General features: G+C 36.7%; 1 protein-coding gene across 1 annotated transcript; it reads right to left on the minus strand.

Annotated features, from left to right (window-relative positions):
• Positions 1-3,896: 3,896 nt before the first annotated feature.
• On the minus strand, positions 3,897-5,359 carry LOC149556585 (uncharacterized). Its single transcript, XM_089829915.1, has 3 exons — positions 5,171-5,359; positions 4,270-5,044; positions 3,897-4,114 (listed from the first exon to the last, which is right to left on the minus strand). The coding sequence occupies exons 1-3, from the start codon at positions 5,357-5,359 to the stop codon at positions 3,897-3,899; spliced, it is 1,182 nt and encodes a 393-aa protein (XP_089686041.1).
• Positions 5,360-19,411: the final 14,052 nt, after the last annotated feature.

The following is a 19,411-nucleotide window of genomic DNA, read 5'->3' on the forward strand; positions in this document are numbered from 1 at the left end:
TCGAATAACTATCTAAATATTTCATGAGATGGGTGCTTTCAATTTTGTGAATTTCCAATATGCATGTTAATTCTTCTGTATACGTAAATATCTTAGAAAAAACTTGTCCATTAATTTTGCAAATTAGATATTAAACTAGGGAGGGTTTGAGATTTTAAAAAAATTAATTAATTTAGAAATTCAAATGGCTAATCGAATTTTTCATATCAGGCTATGGTTGCAAATGTTTTAAAAATATATATTTAAATTTTTTTGGAGAGGGGTATAGTTTTATAAAATTTAAAACAAAATAAAAATTTAAAACAAAATATAATAAAAATTATAAATTATATTAAAAAATTAATATATTAAAAAGGGGAAAGCGGGGCAGTGACACCCCCCCATCCTCTTATCTCCCTTGATTGCCAAGGTAGCCGCTGTCGAGGCAACGGCTACCTTGGGCAACAAGGCACTGGATCGATTGACCCTTTAAGGGACCAGCAATTTTAAAATCACATGAAATTTTTAAAATTGTTTATTTATTTATTTTTAATTGGATTATTTAATAAGTTTAAAATATGTGAAATTTTAATTTATTACCATTTTTAATTAATTAAAATTTAATTTAAAAATAAATATGTTTTGTTTAAAGCTTAATTTAATAAGGTTTTATTAATATATATTTATTATTAAGCTTAAATATATTTAATATATAATAAATAAATTTTAAAGAATTATTATTATTAAAGTATAGTTGTAAGTGATTAATTAAATGGTTATTAATGTAATTATTATTTCATTAATAAAATAATAGTTATTTTATTAAATAATTAAAAAAAAGGTTATTAAAGAAGTTAATGATAACTAATTAAAAGTTTTAATTATTTATTATTAAAATACTTTTGGGGAGCAAGATTGATTATTGTAATTTAATAATATTTAATTAGGATACTTAATTAAATTATTATTAAAATAAATTAGAATCATAAATTGTGTATTACTATGAATATTTTATATAATTATTAATTAATTTAATTAAATGATATTTAATTAAGATTAATTAATAAAGAAAGGCGTTCAATTAAGTTCTAAATTTATTTAATTGATTTTAATAAAATTATAAGCTTTTTATTTGAAGATCAATAAGTATATTTTAATCATTTAAATAAAAAATCACCCTTATATTATTTTAGGAATTTGACTTAAAATCAAATAGGGGTAATTTTGTATTCTATTTGAACATAAGAATGGGTTAATTGTAAGGGTGAATTGTGAAAACTATTTACTTGAAAACATACATTAAACAGGAAACTGAAACCCTTACATTTGACTTAACATTATATTTTCAAATTAAACCAAACTGTGAGACTATTCTATTTTTCTATGTTTTGTCTATGCTTTTGAGTTTTGGGATTGACGTAGCTTTGACCAATCTCAGGATGTTACTAGAGGCTTGGGGGTCATGTGATTGTGATGATATAATGTTTGATTTCCATCTTTTAAACCCAGCCATGGTAATGTGTCTGATATGCTCTATGATGTGTGTTAATCTATTGATTGTTATTGGTTTCCAGTGTTCTTGTGAGCAACTGAGGTGAATGTATGACCTACTTGACTTAACCATTTTTGAGTCTCGATTAGTTGTATTTGGATTGCTTTCCAGTTGCTTTTATAGGACTGAGGTGTTTGTATGTTTTGTTATTGGTGATGTCATTTGTTATTGGTGATGTCATGTTATGACATGTTTGAATTAACCATTTTGATTCTTCAATCAGTTATTTTTGGGATGCTTTCCAGTTGCTCGTAGAGAACTTATGTGTTATTGTGATTATCTTTTGATGCTTTCCAGTCACTTTATAGGACTGAGGTGATTTTATATGATTCTTTGATTTATACTTTTATGAGCCTAGGGTAGGTTATCTATATGTAATGTTGGGAAGTGGCTTACAATGGGGGTTAGGGCCCTAAGTGGTTCCCAGGGTAACCCATTGTAAGTTGTTTAATAAGTGAAAACACTACACTAAATGAGAATAAAATGAACCTAATAAGAGTCTTTGTATGTTCTCGCCCATGCCTTGAGTGCTAGTATAGACTAGGATGGGAGTAGAGAGAACGCTTGGTTGCAACCTTGCATCTGTAGTATGCCTTGTTAGTACGAGAGGATACTAGTGGTTGCATAGGGATCACTAGGGGGTCAAAATCCTAAGAGACTGCTAGGGTAACTCTAGCATGATTCAGGCGATGACACTTTCCCACTTACATAGTAGGTTTTCGACGTGTCTTTGTGTGCCTTTGGGAATAGATGTTGATCTATCTTAGAACCTTTGAGTTGGGTTGCTTTTAGGGTTTCTTGGACTTAGAGAGTACTTTTAATATTTGGTTTGGTATCCTATTTGGGACTTGAGACTATCTCCTCAGCTCGGTGGGAGTGGGCCTATAGTGCCCGCCCCTAGCTCACATTTCTATTATCATTGTCAAACTCTTTTAAGCTAGTTTTATGCTTATGATTAGTGGCATTGTTTCAAGATTGTTAGATATATCTTTAGATTTAGTTGATTTTATGATGAGATTACTTGGCACTCTACATTTCATGTATGCATGATGATTATTACAATGTTTTCAATTATTGATGATGATTAGTTAGATGATTTATTATCACATGCATTTTCTTTTGGTTACTTACCCCATACTACATGTGTATGGTGTGCATCTTGTTTTCTTTATGTATGGTATTTCTGATGTAGTTAAGGAAGGGAGTCATAGTCACCTGCTAGTCGGGATCTACACGATGCACCACTTCCTACCATTTCCTGTTTAGCTTAGATTATTATGTATGTGCATGCGTGGATTTTATGTAGGTTGCAGGTATTGGGTATTGACTTCCCTGAATTGCCAAGATGAGCATACCCTATTGCATTATCTCAATGGTAAGAGAGGGGAGATAAATTCTTAAGTCCAAATCCCAAACCTTTAAGCCATTTGGCCTAATTGAAAACTAGGACAAGTATCTAAGTCAGTACCCTCCGAATGCATTGAATGATGTTAACTCGTGATTATAACCCTTTTGTTTGATTTAGTATGTGTTTTGCAATGATGGGTTTTCGTATGTTTTTTGAAAAAAGAGGGGTAAAAACTTTATTGAAAAAGAAATCAAAGCAGTACAGAACAGACTAGGGCCTGAACCCCAGGAAACACTAGAAACCACAGAAAAACCGTAGAAGCAAAATCAACTCTCCCTGATTCCACTTACATCCTCTGTCAACGTCCTCTCCAAATCTTGACGTAACTCACCTGGCAGCTGCTCCCACTCATCAATCCGCCAACCATCTATATTTCCAGATGCCCATTTTGCCAAACTATCAGCTGCCCTATTCCACTCCCTTGGAATATGGGTATAAGACACTGAATCCAACATAGAACTAACCTGTAAAATCTGTTGCACTATCAAAGACAACTCCCAGCTAACATCCGAACACTTTCTCTCAAGTAGAAGATTCACAAGAACTTGAGAGTCAGATTCACAAATCACCTTACGCCACCCAAGAGCAAATGCCCTCTGCAAAGCATAAAGAATAGCCAACCCTTCCATTCTATTAACAGTTTGCATCCCTTTATTGACTGAGAATATAAAAACCACCTTACCAGAATAATCCCTACCAATTCCACCTATACTAGCAGGCCCTGGATTTCCCCTAAACGAACCATCAGTATTAACTTTTAAAATGCCAGCCGGAGGGGTCATCCATTTCCCTATGCTTTGAACTTTACATTTCACCCTTTTACCTCTCCTAGCACAGGCAGAGTCTGGAGAAATTCCTAGAATTCCAAACTTGTCAACCATTACAACATCCTTCCTCTCAAGAGGCATCACCACCTCACTCTTAGCTAAGACTGTGTCCTGAATCATTCCCAAAATTCTAATCCAAACCTACTGAATCCCCAAAGCTTCTCCCCGAAATATTCTTCGATTTCGTTCCAGCCAGACTTGCCATAGCAAAAAGGTAGGTCCAGTATACCAAAAATCCTACAAGAAGGGAGCCAAGGACGGGGGCCTCCCCAGTCTCAACCAAAAATCTGCCAGAGAGGAAGCGTGAATGCACGGGCATTTCCAAACATCCCACCAGAAATGCCATAACTGTAGAGTGAAAGAGCAATGGAAGAACAAATGCACAGAGTCTTCCTCCTCACTACTACAAAGGATACATCTCGATGGGCCAGAAAAACCCCTCTTCCGAATACTGTCCCAAGTCAGGCACCTATTCCAAACCAAGGTCCAAGTAAAGCAGTTACATTTTGGCCAAGAAAATTGACTCCAAACTTTCTTCCACCATTGAACCTCCCCTCCTACCAACTGTTGGGAGAGCAACTCCTGATTACCAGAGGAAATAGTATACATGCCCTTGGGATTAGGGGACCAGGCCAACACATCATCACCCCTAAGGGCATTACAATTCCACCTTGAAAGCATGTACTGGAGCTTAGCTCGCTCCACTTCTGAACCAAAAATAGGCCATTCCTCCGGATTCTTCCACCTCGCCTCCACTAGTTGACCCTGAGGGGAAAAAGATTTAAAGTCGCACACTCTTGACCATCCAGCATCAGAGAAACTCTGAGCCAACATGCGCAAATGAGGATACTGAACAACCATGGGAGGATACTCATCCCAAGCATCATGCCAGAACTGAGCTTCTGAGCCACTTTTGCATATCCAATGTAAGCCACCCTTAATTAGCGCAGCTCCTTTCTTGAGAGTACTCCAAATCACAGAGCCTTTCTCGCACAAGATATATCGAGGGATATCATTATGGGGGATCCCTGGAAGGTACTTCAGAGACAAAATTCTAGACCAAACCTGATCCTTTTCCACACACCAATGCCAATACAATTTGGCAGCCAAAGCAGTACCAGTTAGCACTGATTGTCGTAAACCAAGACCACCAAACTGTTTTGGGCTACAGACAACCTCCCATTTGACAAGACTCCACTTGGTTGAAGAAAGATTACCAACCCATAAAAATTGTCTTGCGAAGGAGTCCAGTTCCCTAACAAAGCTCAACGGTGCCACCTGAACCATACTCCTATAGAGAGGCAGAGTTTGAACCACAGATTGAATAAGTTGGACCTAACTAGCAAAGGATAGCCAGCGATGGGTCCAATGAGTAACTTTGGCCCGGAACTTGTCAAGAATAACCTGCCAAGAATCCTTAGACTGCCTACCACCAGAAATAGGAATGCCAAGGTAGAGCACAGGAAGACTTCCAATTTGGAATCTGAGAATATGAGCGATTCTCCTCTGAATAGAAGGTGGAGTGTTAAAGAAAAAAATGGAAGATTTGTCCTCATTAATCAACTGACCTGAAGTAACAAGATAAACATCCATCACTTTGCATATATTAGAGGCCTCTCAAATGGTAGCCATGCCCATCAAAGTCGTATCATCCACAAACTGTAGGTGAGACTGCACAAGAAGACCTCCTCCCCATTGCCAGCCCTGAATAAAGCCCCCTTCAACATTATTTTTTATCAATCGACCCAAACCTTCTGCCAAAAGAAGAAACAAATAAGGAGATAGGGGATCGCCCTGCCGTAATCCTCGAGAGGCACCAAAGAGATTAGAGTGTTCCCCATTAATCAAGACTGAGAAAGAAGTCGAATTCACACAACTCATAACCCATCGGATCCATTCCTCCTCAAAACCAAAGGCACCCAGGACCTTTTGGAGAAATGACCAACGGACCCTGTCATATGCCTTAGCCATATCCGACTTAATGAACATAGCCTTGTCTTTCGAATTGGCCATAGAATGAATAGTCTCAGTCGCCACAACCACCCCATCCAGGATCTGGCGTCCCTTCACAAAGCCACTCTGTTCTTTAGAAATTAAAATTGGAAGCCACTTTTTTAACATGTTAGCTATCAGCTTAGATATGATTTTATAAATAACATTACAAAGAGAGATAGGGCGAAATTGACTTATCCGATCAGCCCCCTCCCCCTTGGGGATGAGAGCAAGGAAAGTAGAATTCAGATCCCGAAGCATTTGTTTGTTCCTCTGGGATTCTTGAACAACTGCCAGTAAATCTATCTTAATAATATCCCAAATTTCCTGGAAGAACTCAATCGAAAAGCCGTCTGGACCTGGAGCTTTTCCTTTTTTCATCTGGAAAACAATCCCCTCCAATTCCTCCAAAGAGATGGCCCTCATAAGATGCTCTTTCATTTCCAAAGAGACTAAAGAGGGAATACAAGAGAGGACTTGGGCCTCTTCAACCGAGTCCCCTTGTGAAACCTTCCTAAATAAAGACTCAAAATACTGTACAGCTTCGCTGAAAATATCCTGAGAAGAAGAGAGCGTCTCCCCCCTATCATTCACCAAGGTTGAAATGGAGTTACCGTGTTGTTTGGCCTTAACTAAATTGAAGAAGAAAGCAGTATTCTTATCACCCTCTTGAAGCCATTCAATTCGAGCTTTTTGTTTCCAATAGATTTCCTCTCTCAGTTCCCACTCCTCTAGAGTTTTCAGAGCCCTAGCTTCCTCCCACAACAAATATTCTGACACCCCATCTTCCCTTAACAACCTAGTAATATCATTCAACTCAGCCTGGGCCGCATATTTTTCTTGGAAAATATTACCAAAGCAATACCTGTTCCATCTTTTAAGCTGATATTTAACATATTGTAGGAGTTTAGCAAAAGTATACATTGTTGTACCAAAGGCAGGTCTACCAACCTTCCACCACTTAGCTACATAGCCATATAGATCTGGGTCCCTTAAACACATAAGCTGGAATTTAAAAGGTGGCTTCTGAGGCAGTCGGTTGGAGGAGATAACTAACTTAATGGGCCAGTGATCCGATCCTCTCCAGTCTAATATCTCAGACCTGGATGACCACAATCCACCCACCCAAAAACAGGAAACCATGAAGCGATCTAATCGTTCAACAATGCAATTGTCTCCTATTCTTCTATTATTCCAGGTGAACTGGCCATTACTAGGCTTGATATCTACTAGATTGAGTGCCGAGATGTTATCACGAAGAAGCACAGAGGAGGGCTCAAGTCTTGCATTACTCCCTCGTTTCTTAGAGAGATCTAAGATAGCATTAAAGTCTCCAGCAATAATCCATGGAAAATAAGGAAATAACCTACGAACAAAATGAATATTATTCCATGTAAGGATCTTACCTTGGAGCTCAACAGGGGCATAGACGTTGGAGAGAAGAACATACTCTCCTGACTCATAGCACAGAGAGACCAGGGAAATAGATGATCTAAAGGAAATCCACCACATAGGCTGGATCTTTTGTGGGTTCCAAAGGCAAGCTACCCCCCCTGAAGACCCCTGAGCTCCAATGCACTAACATTGACCATTCTTCCACAATTTAGGAGCTATACTCAACATACTCTCAACAAAAACTTTGGTTTCCTGAAGAAAAAGAACATCAGGAGAATGAATTCTAACCAATTCTCGAACAACTTTTTGTCTAGGGCCGCTGTTCAAGCCCCTTGTATTCCATGAAATAATGATCATTTTTGGGGAGCCGAGAAATGAGAATCCAAGGTCTTGACAGCTCCTGACTCCACTAGATTCTCCCCAATCATCTTAATCTTCTCCATGTCCTTCTTACGCCCACTTTTACCACCTTTCTCAGAAACCCCCTTCTTACCATCCTTTTGAAGAATACCCAATTGAGGAGAAGACTTGTCACGCTTATCTATATTCGAAACAACACTCTGTGTAGGAAGGGTAGCACCTGTTGCTTCCTATCCCCGATCAGCATTTAACCCCAGCGTCACCTGAGCCCCTGCCTGCCCATCAGTGACCATAGGCATAGCAGGTTCAACTTGTGGAGCAGGAGGAGGGTCAGAAGAGACAATCTCCTGATCGGGCTCTGCAACCAATTGATCCATGCTACTAAATCCTAGATTAACTTCTTGCTGCCCCAGTTCATCTAGGACTTCAAATCTGTTAAATGTATCCTCCTCTTGTCTCTCCATCAAATTCCTCTTTTGACCTCTATTACGATTGCGAACCTTGACCTGTACAAAGCCCTCAGCATCCTTTTCCTCTCCTGAATTTGGCTTCTTCCCTTTGTCATCACCAAGACTGTTACGAGTTGGGGGCGGAGACTGCTGATCCACCAACTTGGCCTTCGGGCACCTATGCAACAGGTGGCCATATTCATGACAAAGTCGGCATCGGAAGGGAAGGGTCTCATAATTGAGTTGCTGCACCCAAGAATGTGGCCCTATACACATTTCCATTTCATCTGGCAAAGGTCTACTCAAATCTAGCTCCACACAAATTCGAGCAAAAGTCATAACCCTCTTACCAAGGGTTTGGGTTGAGGACCCTACCGGTTTCCCCAACATTGAAGCGAGTATATGGAAAACATCCTCCTGACAACACTCTATTGGAAATTTGGGTAGTCGAACCCACACTGGGACCCGATTCGGGAGCTCCTCAGAGGGGTTAAATCCTACATGCCATGGCTTAACAAATAGCCCAACCTAGTTGTAAAAATAGGGCTCGCCCTCAAATACCCTATTACGATCTGCCATGCAGGTGAATGTAACCATGAAGAAGTTGTTTGCCAGCAACGTGACTTCCATTTCACCCTTTGGATCCCAAATTCTCTGAGCCCAATTCTCTAGAAATTCAAGGGACACTCTTAAACCCAAAAATTTACAATACAGTGAATGCTTTGAATAGTATTCCACACCCTCGGCAATCATCTCGTAAGGGATTACCAATTTAGGTCTTTCTTTGCATCGCTCCAGGCACCCGTTTATCTTTGTGATCCGGGAATTGCTAGACGGATTTGATGCTTTAACTCCTGAGCTCTGAGAAAAAAGGGCATTATCAAACACCCTCGCCCTTTGATTTGGTGGATGCATGTCCTCTGCATCGTGCAAGATGATGTCAGGAGTAACCCCTGACGGTTCACCCTTCGACATACTTCCACCGGCCTGAAGTGATCACCACAACGGACCACTTACCAGACACCGCACGACCCACCGTCCCCCCTGCACGTAGACCGACCCAACAACAAAGATCTGCCTGCGAAAAAATGCGTCTCAGACCAGATGCCTTCCCCCACGCAGGCTGAAACACCTCCCCCCTTTGGCGCACCCACAAAAAGCACTGAAAGGAGCTAGGGCACGACTGCCCTAGCTCGTCAACCACATGCAGACACCTAGCACAGACATACTCGGCTCTCCTATGGAATTTCTTATCCAGTAATTGTGACTTCGGTTTTCGTATGTTGCTTTATGAGTATTTGATGTATTTTCTATTAGTTAAGTCTAATTAAAAGATTAATTAATGATTTAATTTAATGGAAAATTATTATGACATTTTAATATTTAATTATATTTAATTAATTGAGAAATTAATTAAATAAAAAGAATTAAAACTAGAGATAAAAGTTGTAAGAATGAATTTAGAACGTGATAATATTTATTTAATCTAATAATAATATATATTTAGAGTTCATTTTTAAATAAATGCTAAATATCATTGTTATTTAAGTTAATAAATATTTCATCAATTAAAGTTCTAAAAATAAATTAAAAGTAAAAAATATATTAACTTATTAAAAAGATTACGGAATGCATGATGTGTGCATGGGTTGAAAGCAGAAGAAAATTAATTAAAAGATAAAATAAGTGAATATAATAAGGTTATTTTAATTTCATAAAGTGCACATGGGATTAAAAGTAATAAAGATTAAAAATAGAATTCTAGTGGAAAACTAAATAAAGTTATTTAATAATTCATTTAACGTGCGTGAAAAAAATAAAGCAAAGATTAATAAAAGGTTAATTTGGAGTTAAGAGTTGTGAGCAAGGAGTTCTCTAGGGAACGCACAATTAGTGCCTTGATTTTTGGGAGAGAACTCCATATCACAACTTGGGGGTTCATTTTTCATTTACGCACGAATTTGGAGGAGGAATTTTGACAAAAATTTTGGGAACAAAATTTGGAGACAAATTTTAGAGGAGAATTTGGATGCGAATTTTGAAAGCAAATCTTCTCACAATTCTCGGTTGGTTGCGTATTAGCATGAGGTTCAGGTAGGGTCTTGTGTTTTGATCACTGATTGAATTATGCAATTTGATATTCATGTCTACTTTGTGATTGCAAGAACTTGTCTTCTCAAATTTCATTATACAAATGTGTCAATTCTTTGTTCCAGATCTTTTGCTATTTGATTTCATCTGTAAATCCAGATTGAAAAATTATCTAGGAAACCCCGTCCAACAATTGAAAGAAATTAGAATCAAATTGGGTTTCGGGTTTGAATTAAAATTAAATTTGGAAAGGGGTTTGATTGTGGAAATGAAAATCCTAGATTGAAAATTCGAACGATTCAATTTATTTTTCCTATCAGATTAATGTTGAAATCAATTATAAAAATAATAATAATAATAATAAAATAAATTTTATATAATAATATGTTTGAATTTAATTTTATTAAAATTTAAATTTAAATATATTTATTTGTAAAAAAAAAAAAAAAAAGATAATGTGAATAATATTAAATACTAATATATATTCATGATTTGGGGCGGAATTGTTTTTAAAAGTTTTAGCAAAGAAAAATTATATATAAAATATTATTTTGGGTGGGCGGGGGCCACCACTCCCCCACCCCCCCTTACTTCCCACAGCTTGTTGTCTGCGCACATAGACTGTGACTGCTGTGCGCAGCAGCAACATTAATTGTTGTCGGTAGCAATAGCCCAGTTTGTGGTTGCAAGCCAAGGCCAGCGGGCCTTGTTAATATAAATGCTATAATATATGTTAAATGTTTTGTTTTAAAAGTTATAAAATTTTATTATAATTTTTAATTGTTAAGTTATTAAAATTAGATTATATAATTTGTTAAATGTTAACTCCTTTAAACTTAAATTATATTTAAATTAAATAATTAATCATTAATGTTATTAAATTTGGATTATTATTAATATAAACTATCAATTATTAATATTTTTTATTAATATTTTTAATAATTAAAATATACCAATATAGTTTTATATTATCTTAATTAAATTAAATTTAATTAAGGCTAACTAATAAAGGATGTCGTAGAGTGAAGTTTTAATTTATTTAATTATCGATAACATTGATTTTTAATAAAATCATAGAGACTTTTACTTGAAAATCAATGAGTAGTTTTTTAATAATTTAAATAGATAATCATCCACTAAATCATTTTTATGATTGATTTGAAATCGATTTAGGGTAATTGTATAATTCTATTTAAATGGAAGAATGGGTTAAGAGATATATTGTAAATCGTAGGTACTTAAGATATACACTGAAAACTTTACTGATTAACTTAACTGTGTGTGTGTGTGTGTGTGTGTGTGTGTGTGTGTGTTTACAAAACAACCCAAACTATAAAACTGTACTGTTTTGTTTATGGTATCTGTGCTTTTGGGGTTTTTGGGTTTGATTAGATGTTGACCGGTTTAGGTTATTACTAGAGGCTCGAGGATCATGCAATTGCGATGATATGAAGATTTGTTCTCGATCTTTTTTTTTCCTCAACCATGGTAATATGATTAGTATGCTCTATGACATGTTGTATTTACTGGTTGTTATTGCTTTCCAGTTTCCTTGTGTGAAGCTGAGGTGTATGTTTATGAGATACCTGACTTAACCATTTTTGAGTCTTGATCAATTATATTTGATAACCATTTTTGAGTCATCGATCAGTTATAATTGGGTTACTTTCAGTCGCTTTAAGAGGGCTGAGATGTTTTGGATGATTTGTTCTTTATTATGTCATGTTTTGACATGTTTTGACTTGACCATTTTGGAGTCTTCGATCAGTATTGTGATTTATTAGTGGGATACTTTTGGTTGCTCATAGGAGAACCATTGGATATTGTGATTTATCATTGATGCCTTCAGTTGCTGATAGAGAACTGTTGTGATCATTATGATTATTATTTGATGCTTTCCAGTTTCTCGTGGAGAACAAATGTGATTATTGTGGATTATACTTATGATTCTTTCCAGTCACTTGTACAGGTCTGAGGTGATTTTTACTGTGATTCTTTGATTTGTGATTTCATGAGCTTAGGGTAGGTAATCTATATGTAGTGTCAGGAAGTGGCTTGCAATGGGGGCCAGGGCCCTAAGTGGCTACCAGGGTAACTCATTGTAAGTTGTTTTAATAAGTGATAACATTTAAACTAAATGAGAGTAAAATGAACCTAACAAGATTAATTGTATGTTCTCATCCATGCCTCGAGTGCTAGTATAGACTAGGATGGGAGTAGAGAGAATGCTTGGTTATGACCTTGCATTCCATAGTATGCCTCGTCGGTACGAGAGGATACTAGTGGCCGCAAGGATCACTAGGGACCCGAGATTCCTAAGGGATTTCTCAGGTAACTCCGAACATGATTCATGTGATGACACTTGTCTGCTTATATAGTAGATTTCCTACGTGTCTTTGTGTGCCTCTGGGTCTAGATGTCGATCTATGTGTTGGAACCTCTGAGTCAATATACTTTTAGGATTTTTTGGACTTAGAGAGTACTTGTGATTATATGCTTTGATATCCTATTTGGGACTTGAGACTATCTCCTCAGTGCAGTGGGAGTGGACCATTTAGGTTCCACATGGGCAGGTGGTAGTGCTTTTTACTCTTACCATTTGAGATCCGTTTGTTGCTATAGTGGTTAGAGCTTCTTGGATCTTCTTATGTTGTATTTTGGTATGTTAGATTTCCTTATGATTATGTTGTAGTATGTTTTAGGAGTGAAATCCCTATTATGATAGTACCAATGATCTCTTTGGTGGCTTGGGATGTTATGCGTGGGGGATGGCTAGGGCCCACAATGGTCTAATGATGCTATTGACGGTTGGGAGGAACCACACATATAGTTAATTGTGTTTTATGTTGTTATATCTTTATGATGGATAGATGTACCATGTATGTTATTAGTTTAATTTACTTTATTGCACTTGTATCATGGATTCGATGAGGGTAATGTATCTATATTTTTACATATGTATATTCTTTTAAGCCTTTCATACCCTGTGACATGTACAGTGGATGATTGAGCATTCCAGATTTCATTTGCCAAGAGGCATTCAAAACAAATTTATATTATGGACATTGTACTTTTCATTATTCTTTCATGTGGATATGGTAGTTGTTAGACTTAGAATTAATTAAATTTAAATGTGTCTCAACGTCTTGGGATCCTTAAGGAATGTAACCTGTTATGTATGTTTGTTGATGATTACATGTTATTGCTTCTGCTACTATGTGTTTGATGTGTACGTTATACTTTCTTGTTTTAAAAAAAAAATGTTTAGAAAACTTAGTAAAACTTTAGGTTAATTCTTTTGGATCCCTTGACAGGGCATTACAGGGCCATTTAGGTTCCACGCAGTCGGGTGGTAGTGCTTTTTACTCTTTACCATTGAGATCTGTCTGTAGTCACGGTGGCTAGAGCATTCCTTGTCTACTTTTCCTTTCATTCTATCTATGTATCATTATGATGGATGGTTATATTTTATATGGATGTTTATATCTTTTATGGTGGATGCTTTCATTTATTGTATTGTACTTGTATCTTGGATCTGAGAAGGATGATGTATTTTCTAGTTCTGTATATGTATATTCTTTTAGCCTTTCATACCCTGTGACATGTACAATGGATGATTGAACATTTCAAAATTCATTTTCTAAGAGGCATTCAGAACAAATGTATATTGTCATATGGACTTCGGACTCTTAATTATTCTTTCATATGGATGTGGTATTTGTTAGACTTAGTATTAATTAAAAATAAATGTGATTGAACATCATGGGTTTGTTAAGGAATGTAACCTGTTATGTATGCTTATGGATGATTGTATGCTTCCACTACTATATATTTGATGTGTATGTTTTATCTTTCTTTTTCAAAAAAAAAAAAAAAGTTTGGTAAACTTAGTTAAAACTTCAGTTAATTATTTTGGATCCCTTGGTGGGGTGTTACATAAAGAATAACCAAGGCTTCCATAAAATTATTAGTGTGGTAGCCCTTATAAGTATTTAAGTTGAACTAGACCACCCCAGAAGAGTCTCTACCAACAACTCCAAGCCTAAAATGCCTTAGATTCCCTCTAGGAGATCCATTGATATTCAACTTCAAAATATCAACAAGGGGGTCTTCAATAACAATCCCTCAAAATATTATTCCTCTCATGGCGAGCCATACATGATGAAGAAAAATGGGACCAACAACCCTCCATACCTAGTCTCTAAATAATAGGAAAGCCCCTAGGCTCCACCCCACTAGAAATATCATACTTGGCTAGGAGGGTTTCTTGCAAACACCTCTTTCCATAAAAACCCTTATGTTCCTTCCAACAGTGTTTTCATAAAATAAAGAAGGTCCAATGATTCATGTTGTGTGTAGAAATGTGGCATAAGAAAGGGGTGTCCTAATCAGTCCTAGAAATCAAACAATGTAGAAACATGAAATTAGGGTTGATTCGACAAACCCCACCAAAAATGGAAAATATCTCTTGAATATGGATAGGAGAAGAAGAAATGGGAGGAGGCTCCATTACTACCTCTACAAAGAAGACACATAGAGGGGCCCTTAAATCCATGTTTGCATAGGTTATCCCGAGTGAGACATCTATTCTAAACCACCAACCACATGAATAAATTATACATAGGCCAAAAAAAGTGACTTCAAACCTATATCTACCAATACACCTCATTAATCCATAGAGTTGCCTTACCAATTCTTGACATCCAAAGGAAAAGGTGAATTTTCCTTTTGAATTGGGGCCCCAAGTGAGCATGTCATTTTCCTCTAAAGATTTGCAGACCTTGTTTGCATGGATTCTCTCAGGTTCTTGTTGTTCCTCAGTATATCCACAAGGAGGCCATTCATGTGGTTCTTTCTAAGTGAAGACATCCGTTTGTCTATGAAGTCTTATAGTGGAAATGTGGAAGGGAAGGATGGAGAAAAAATAATAGAAAATTAGACATACAATTAGGGGGAGAAAATGGGAAGGGAAAGTGTAAGAGGTGATGAAGCTAATTAATAGGAGATGAAAGCACAATTAGGGGACAAAGAATTTTTGAATTTAAAAACTCATTAATTCCCACCAAAAATAAAACTAGTAAATAAGAATTTAGCAAATTCCAACATGATAAATCAGTTAATTAATTAATTAAAATTAATTAAATATGGAAAGTTCATTTATTTATTTAATTACGACGTAGGGACAAACTATGGGTTATTTTCTCCTAAAGGACAAATTAGTTGATATGTGACCAAACTAATGACATTAGTGTGAAATTGAATTAATTTTGATGAATATTTGAGATGGTTTTGATAGTTTTGAAAGTTATTTGAAAGTGATGAGGCATTCATGAACTTTCACAATGCCTTAGATTAGTTTTAAAAGTGATTGCATGGGTTTTAAATGATTATGAAGATGTTGACTAGGACTTGAAATGAATTGATTAATTATGACAATGATTTTGAATATGATCAATCCAATCAAAGCAATGAAGGTTATGATGCAAGGATGAGAGAAATGTTAATAATCAATTGGATACATTTTGATGTTTAATGGATGAAGATAGACACAATTTTGACGTACAATGAAGGCCATATGCACAACATAGAATAATTTAGAGTGCGAAAAAATGTTTTAATCATAATGAAAAAATGTTAATCTATAGACTTGTAGGCTTAAACCATTTTTTGTTGGCATAACTGATGGTATGATGAGTGATGAGTGATTATTAGTAATGACATAGTGTAGTTTAGGTTGTATGAGGATAAGTTATTATGTTGTCATTGATGTAAATTATTGACCAATGTTCCTAGTATGCTATCGAGTATAATCATTATGAATATAGTGTTTTAGTAAGGATTAGTGAGTGTGATCATTACGAGAGCATTGGATATTTACCAACCATGGGCCAAGTTGTACCTCAAAAACCCAAAACTGGACAGTCACATTTAGATGCTTGTCCAGAGGGTTTAGCAATTACTCTCAACATCTCCTACCTCCTGATATAAGATCCACAAATTCTTAAAATACATTCTCCCCCATTTCTTTCCACCAGAGCTCAGATTTTTCCCACGGTGGAATCTCTAGGAAAGAGAGATTTTCTCTTGAAACCCTATTTAGGGCCTTCTTGCAACCAACAAGCACAAAATTTATTTTCTCTTGACCAATATGACTTGAAGACCTCAAACCAGTTGCAAAACCTTCATATGAAATTTCTTCAACTTTTCCAATTCTTCAGAGTCTTACATGAATCCATACAATTCTGTACAAATAGTTTTTCAGGAAGAATTGGTAGCAAAATAATAGATTTCACTTGGAGTAGAAACCCTTGATTATATCAAAATAGGTTACTTAAGAGTATATAAAGCCACTCTCCAACAATACAATCTAGGGCTCCACAATATGATTCCCAATACCCACACTATCTATACTAGATCAATTTCAAAGTCTATAACACCTCCTTAAGGCATAACAAGACACAAACTCAAGCCAAAAGATTTCAGGGATGAAATATGGCCTTCTTTGTTGGAGTAAATAATTAATTTATTAATTATTTATTCTATTTACTTAAGCTTACTTAGGTAAATGCATTCATTTATTAGTTGTAGTCTAGGAGTTTGTTATAAGTTGTTGACAATACGGGAGTTTGTTCTCTCTTAAGTCATACTTATCCTCTCACATTGTTCGAGGACTTTCCACCTAATGTGGATGTATGCTTAGTTGTCACACTTATCTCCTAGAGTCTTCTAGCTTGTTCTAGGAGATTCTTGGAGCTCTTTATATTTGGGCTCCCTCGTTGTATTTTCACAACAATAACTCATATTACATATTGTAACTACATTTTTTCTTGTGTTTGCATACTAGTTGTCTCTCATGTCCGTTTAGGATTTTTCCCTTGCTCCACGTTCTTCCTTCCTTGGCTTCTCTTTGACAGGTTATTGCATGCAAGTGATCTTGGGCATTTTTGAAGTTGAATTTCATCAACTCCAACATGGTATCAGAGCCTCCTTGTTGTTGCTTTTTTGAAGGATTTTTGAAGCTGTGATTTGAAGACACAAACTTTAGTTTGTTTGTGCATTTTTTCTTCAAATCAGGAGATCATCAAATTTTCAGAGTACTTTCAGCCCAAATGGACATTGCCATTAGATCCAGAAGGCACTTTTCAGCTAGGATTCATATAAAAATTTTCATTTTTGGAGATAGAGCTCCAGGAGGCAATTTTTTGTTGTTGCAGGCCCCTTCCGTATGGTCGTACAGGCGATTTGCACATCAAAAAATTAAAAAATGCAGCACCATCAGGCGGCCACCACGGTGCCACAGCACCACCCCCTCGCGGCCCACAGCAAGTAGCACCACCCTGGGCACCGCCTCGTCCTTTCTGCAGCCCGCCCCCAATAGCTCTGCCGGTTGTGACACCACCTCCGCCGCTCCGCTGGTGTTTTTAATTGGCGCACCTCCCTGTATCTCTGCTCTGCCAATGGCCCCTCCGATTCTGTCGCCCCTGTGGCCACTTTCCCAGTCAGCAGCAGTTGTGCCTATCAGCACCATTTAGGGTGTGACACATGGTAGGGTTGCCACATGGCACTATGCCATGTGGCCTCTGCCATGTCAGTCATATTGCCACGTGGCATTGATGTGGCACTGCCACATGGCATTCTTTTTTACAGCGATGACCTTGCGGCCACCAATTTTAAACCCTTGAAATGTTGACATCATCATGACATCAACACTGCATCATCAAACCTTCTTCTTGCATTCTTCAAGGTCCTTTTTGACCTACTTTTGGTTTTTTGGCCATAACTTGAGCATACAAAGGTATTTTTCCAATCTAAAAGAAGCATCGAAAAGCTGGTTCCAAGACGAAGTAATTAGTGTAGGTATTTTTAGGTTTTGATGCATTTTTATTGCCCATTTTTTTAGTTGAAGTCTGAAGTCCTATTTTTGACTCTGACTTGCATATCTTTTGCATCCCATGTCAATTTTTTGAAAACTTTATATTTTTGGAAAGCTGTTTCTGTCAGCTTTTCAAAAATTTAGTCCTTTTCCTTAGTTTTTGGCCCATTCTCTTTCTATCATATTTTTTTCATTTTTTCTATATGGTGGATATCTTGAGTGTTTTAGGCCCAAGGATCATTTTCTTGGCATGGTTTCCTTTGTTTTAGGCTGTACTATGTTTTGTATCAGCTTGTTTTTAGTTTTGATCATTATAGCTATCATTTTGAAGCACTTTTATGTATCACACTGAGATAAAGTGCCACTCTTACATTCTGGGGATCATGAACATTGTTTTGAGATAGTTGTACTTGCACTATTTTCATAAAGTACCATGGGGAGGATAGTTGTTTTCTATTTTGGGCATTCTCCCTTTGTCAAGTGAGTGTCCCTTCCATAACATTAGCCCCATGTAGCATCAGTGTGACCATGTCTTTATGGGTGTTTGTACCTCTTTTCCTCTCTCGTCGTTCTTGGTTCATTTGCAGGAGACTTTGGCCCACCTTCTCAATTGCCTATCATCTCACCCCATCTGCATTAAGGGGGGGTTATGTTGTTGTTCTAATGCATCCTTGGTTTGATGGTTCATTAGTGTGAGCTATGTATTTAGTGGTTGATCCTATATACAAGGTGATTGCAGTGGCTGGCTACCTATGCATTTTAGTGAGATGGATCATCTACCATATAGACACGCTCGGTTCGTGCCTTCTTCTTCCATGGTGGTTCTTCAGATAAGCAATTTTCTTATTGATGGTAGAGTTTTTGCGGCTTTTTCATGCTTCAATGATGCTCTTCATGATCACACTTTGTTCTTGTTTTAGGGGACATTCCCCTAGTTGGAGACTTCTTTAGTTCTTCACTAGGTTCTTACCTCTTTTTGGGGGAGGGTTTTTCCCACGTGGTTTTCTCTCTTTCCTCATTTTTCAGAGGTTGCATCTCTTTGCATTGTTCATGGGTACCTAACATGGCCTCATTGTTGGGACCCATTCTACATTCTGCATTTCTTAGTTTTGTTAGCTTAAGGCATTTCCCTAAGTTGCACTTAAGTGGGGGTGTTAGAGTAAATAATTAATTTATTAATTACTTATTCTATTTATTTAAGCTTACTTAGGTAAATGCATTCATTTATTAGTTGTAGTCTAGGAGATTGTTATAAGTTGTTGACAATACGGGAGTTTGTTCTCTCCTAAGTCATACTTATCCTCTCACATTGTTCGAGGTCTTTCCACCTAATGTGGATGTATGCTTAGTTGTCACACTTATCTCCTAGCGTCTTCTAGCTTGTTCTAGGAGATTCCTAGAGTTCTTTATATTTAGGCTCCCTCATTGTATTTTCACAACAATATCTCATATTGCATATTGTAAATACATTTTTTCTTGTGTTTG

This window comes from Cupressus sempervirens, chromosome 5, assembly GCF_028749045.1.
Source record: "Cupressus sempervirens isolate cs-2001-9-10 chromosome 5, ASM2874904v1, whole genome shotgun sequence".
NCBI lineage: Eukaryota > Viridiplantae > Streptophyta > Pinopsida > Cupressales > Cupressaceae > Cupressus > Cupressus sempervirens.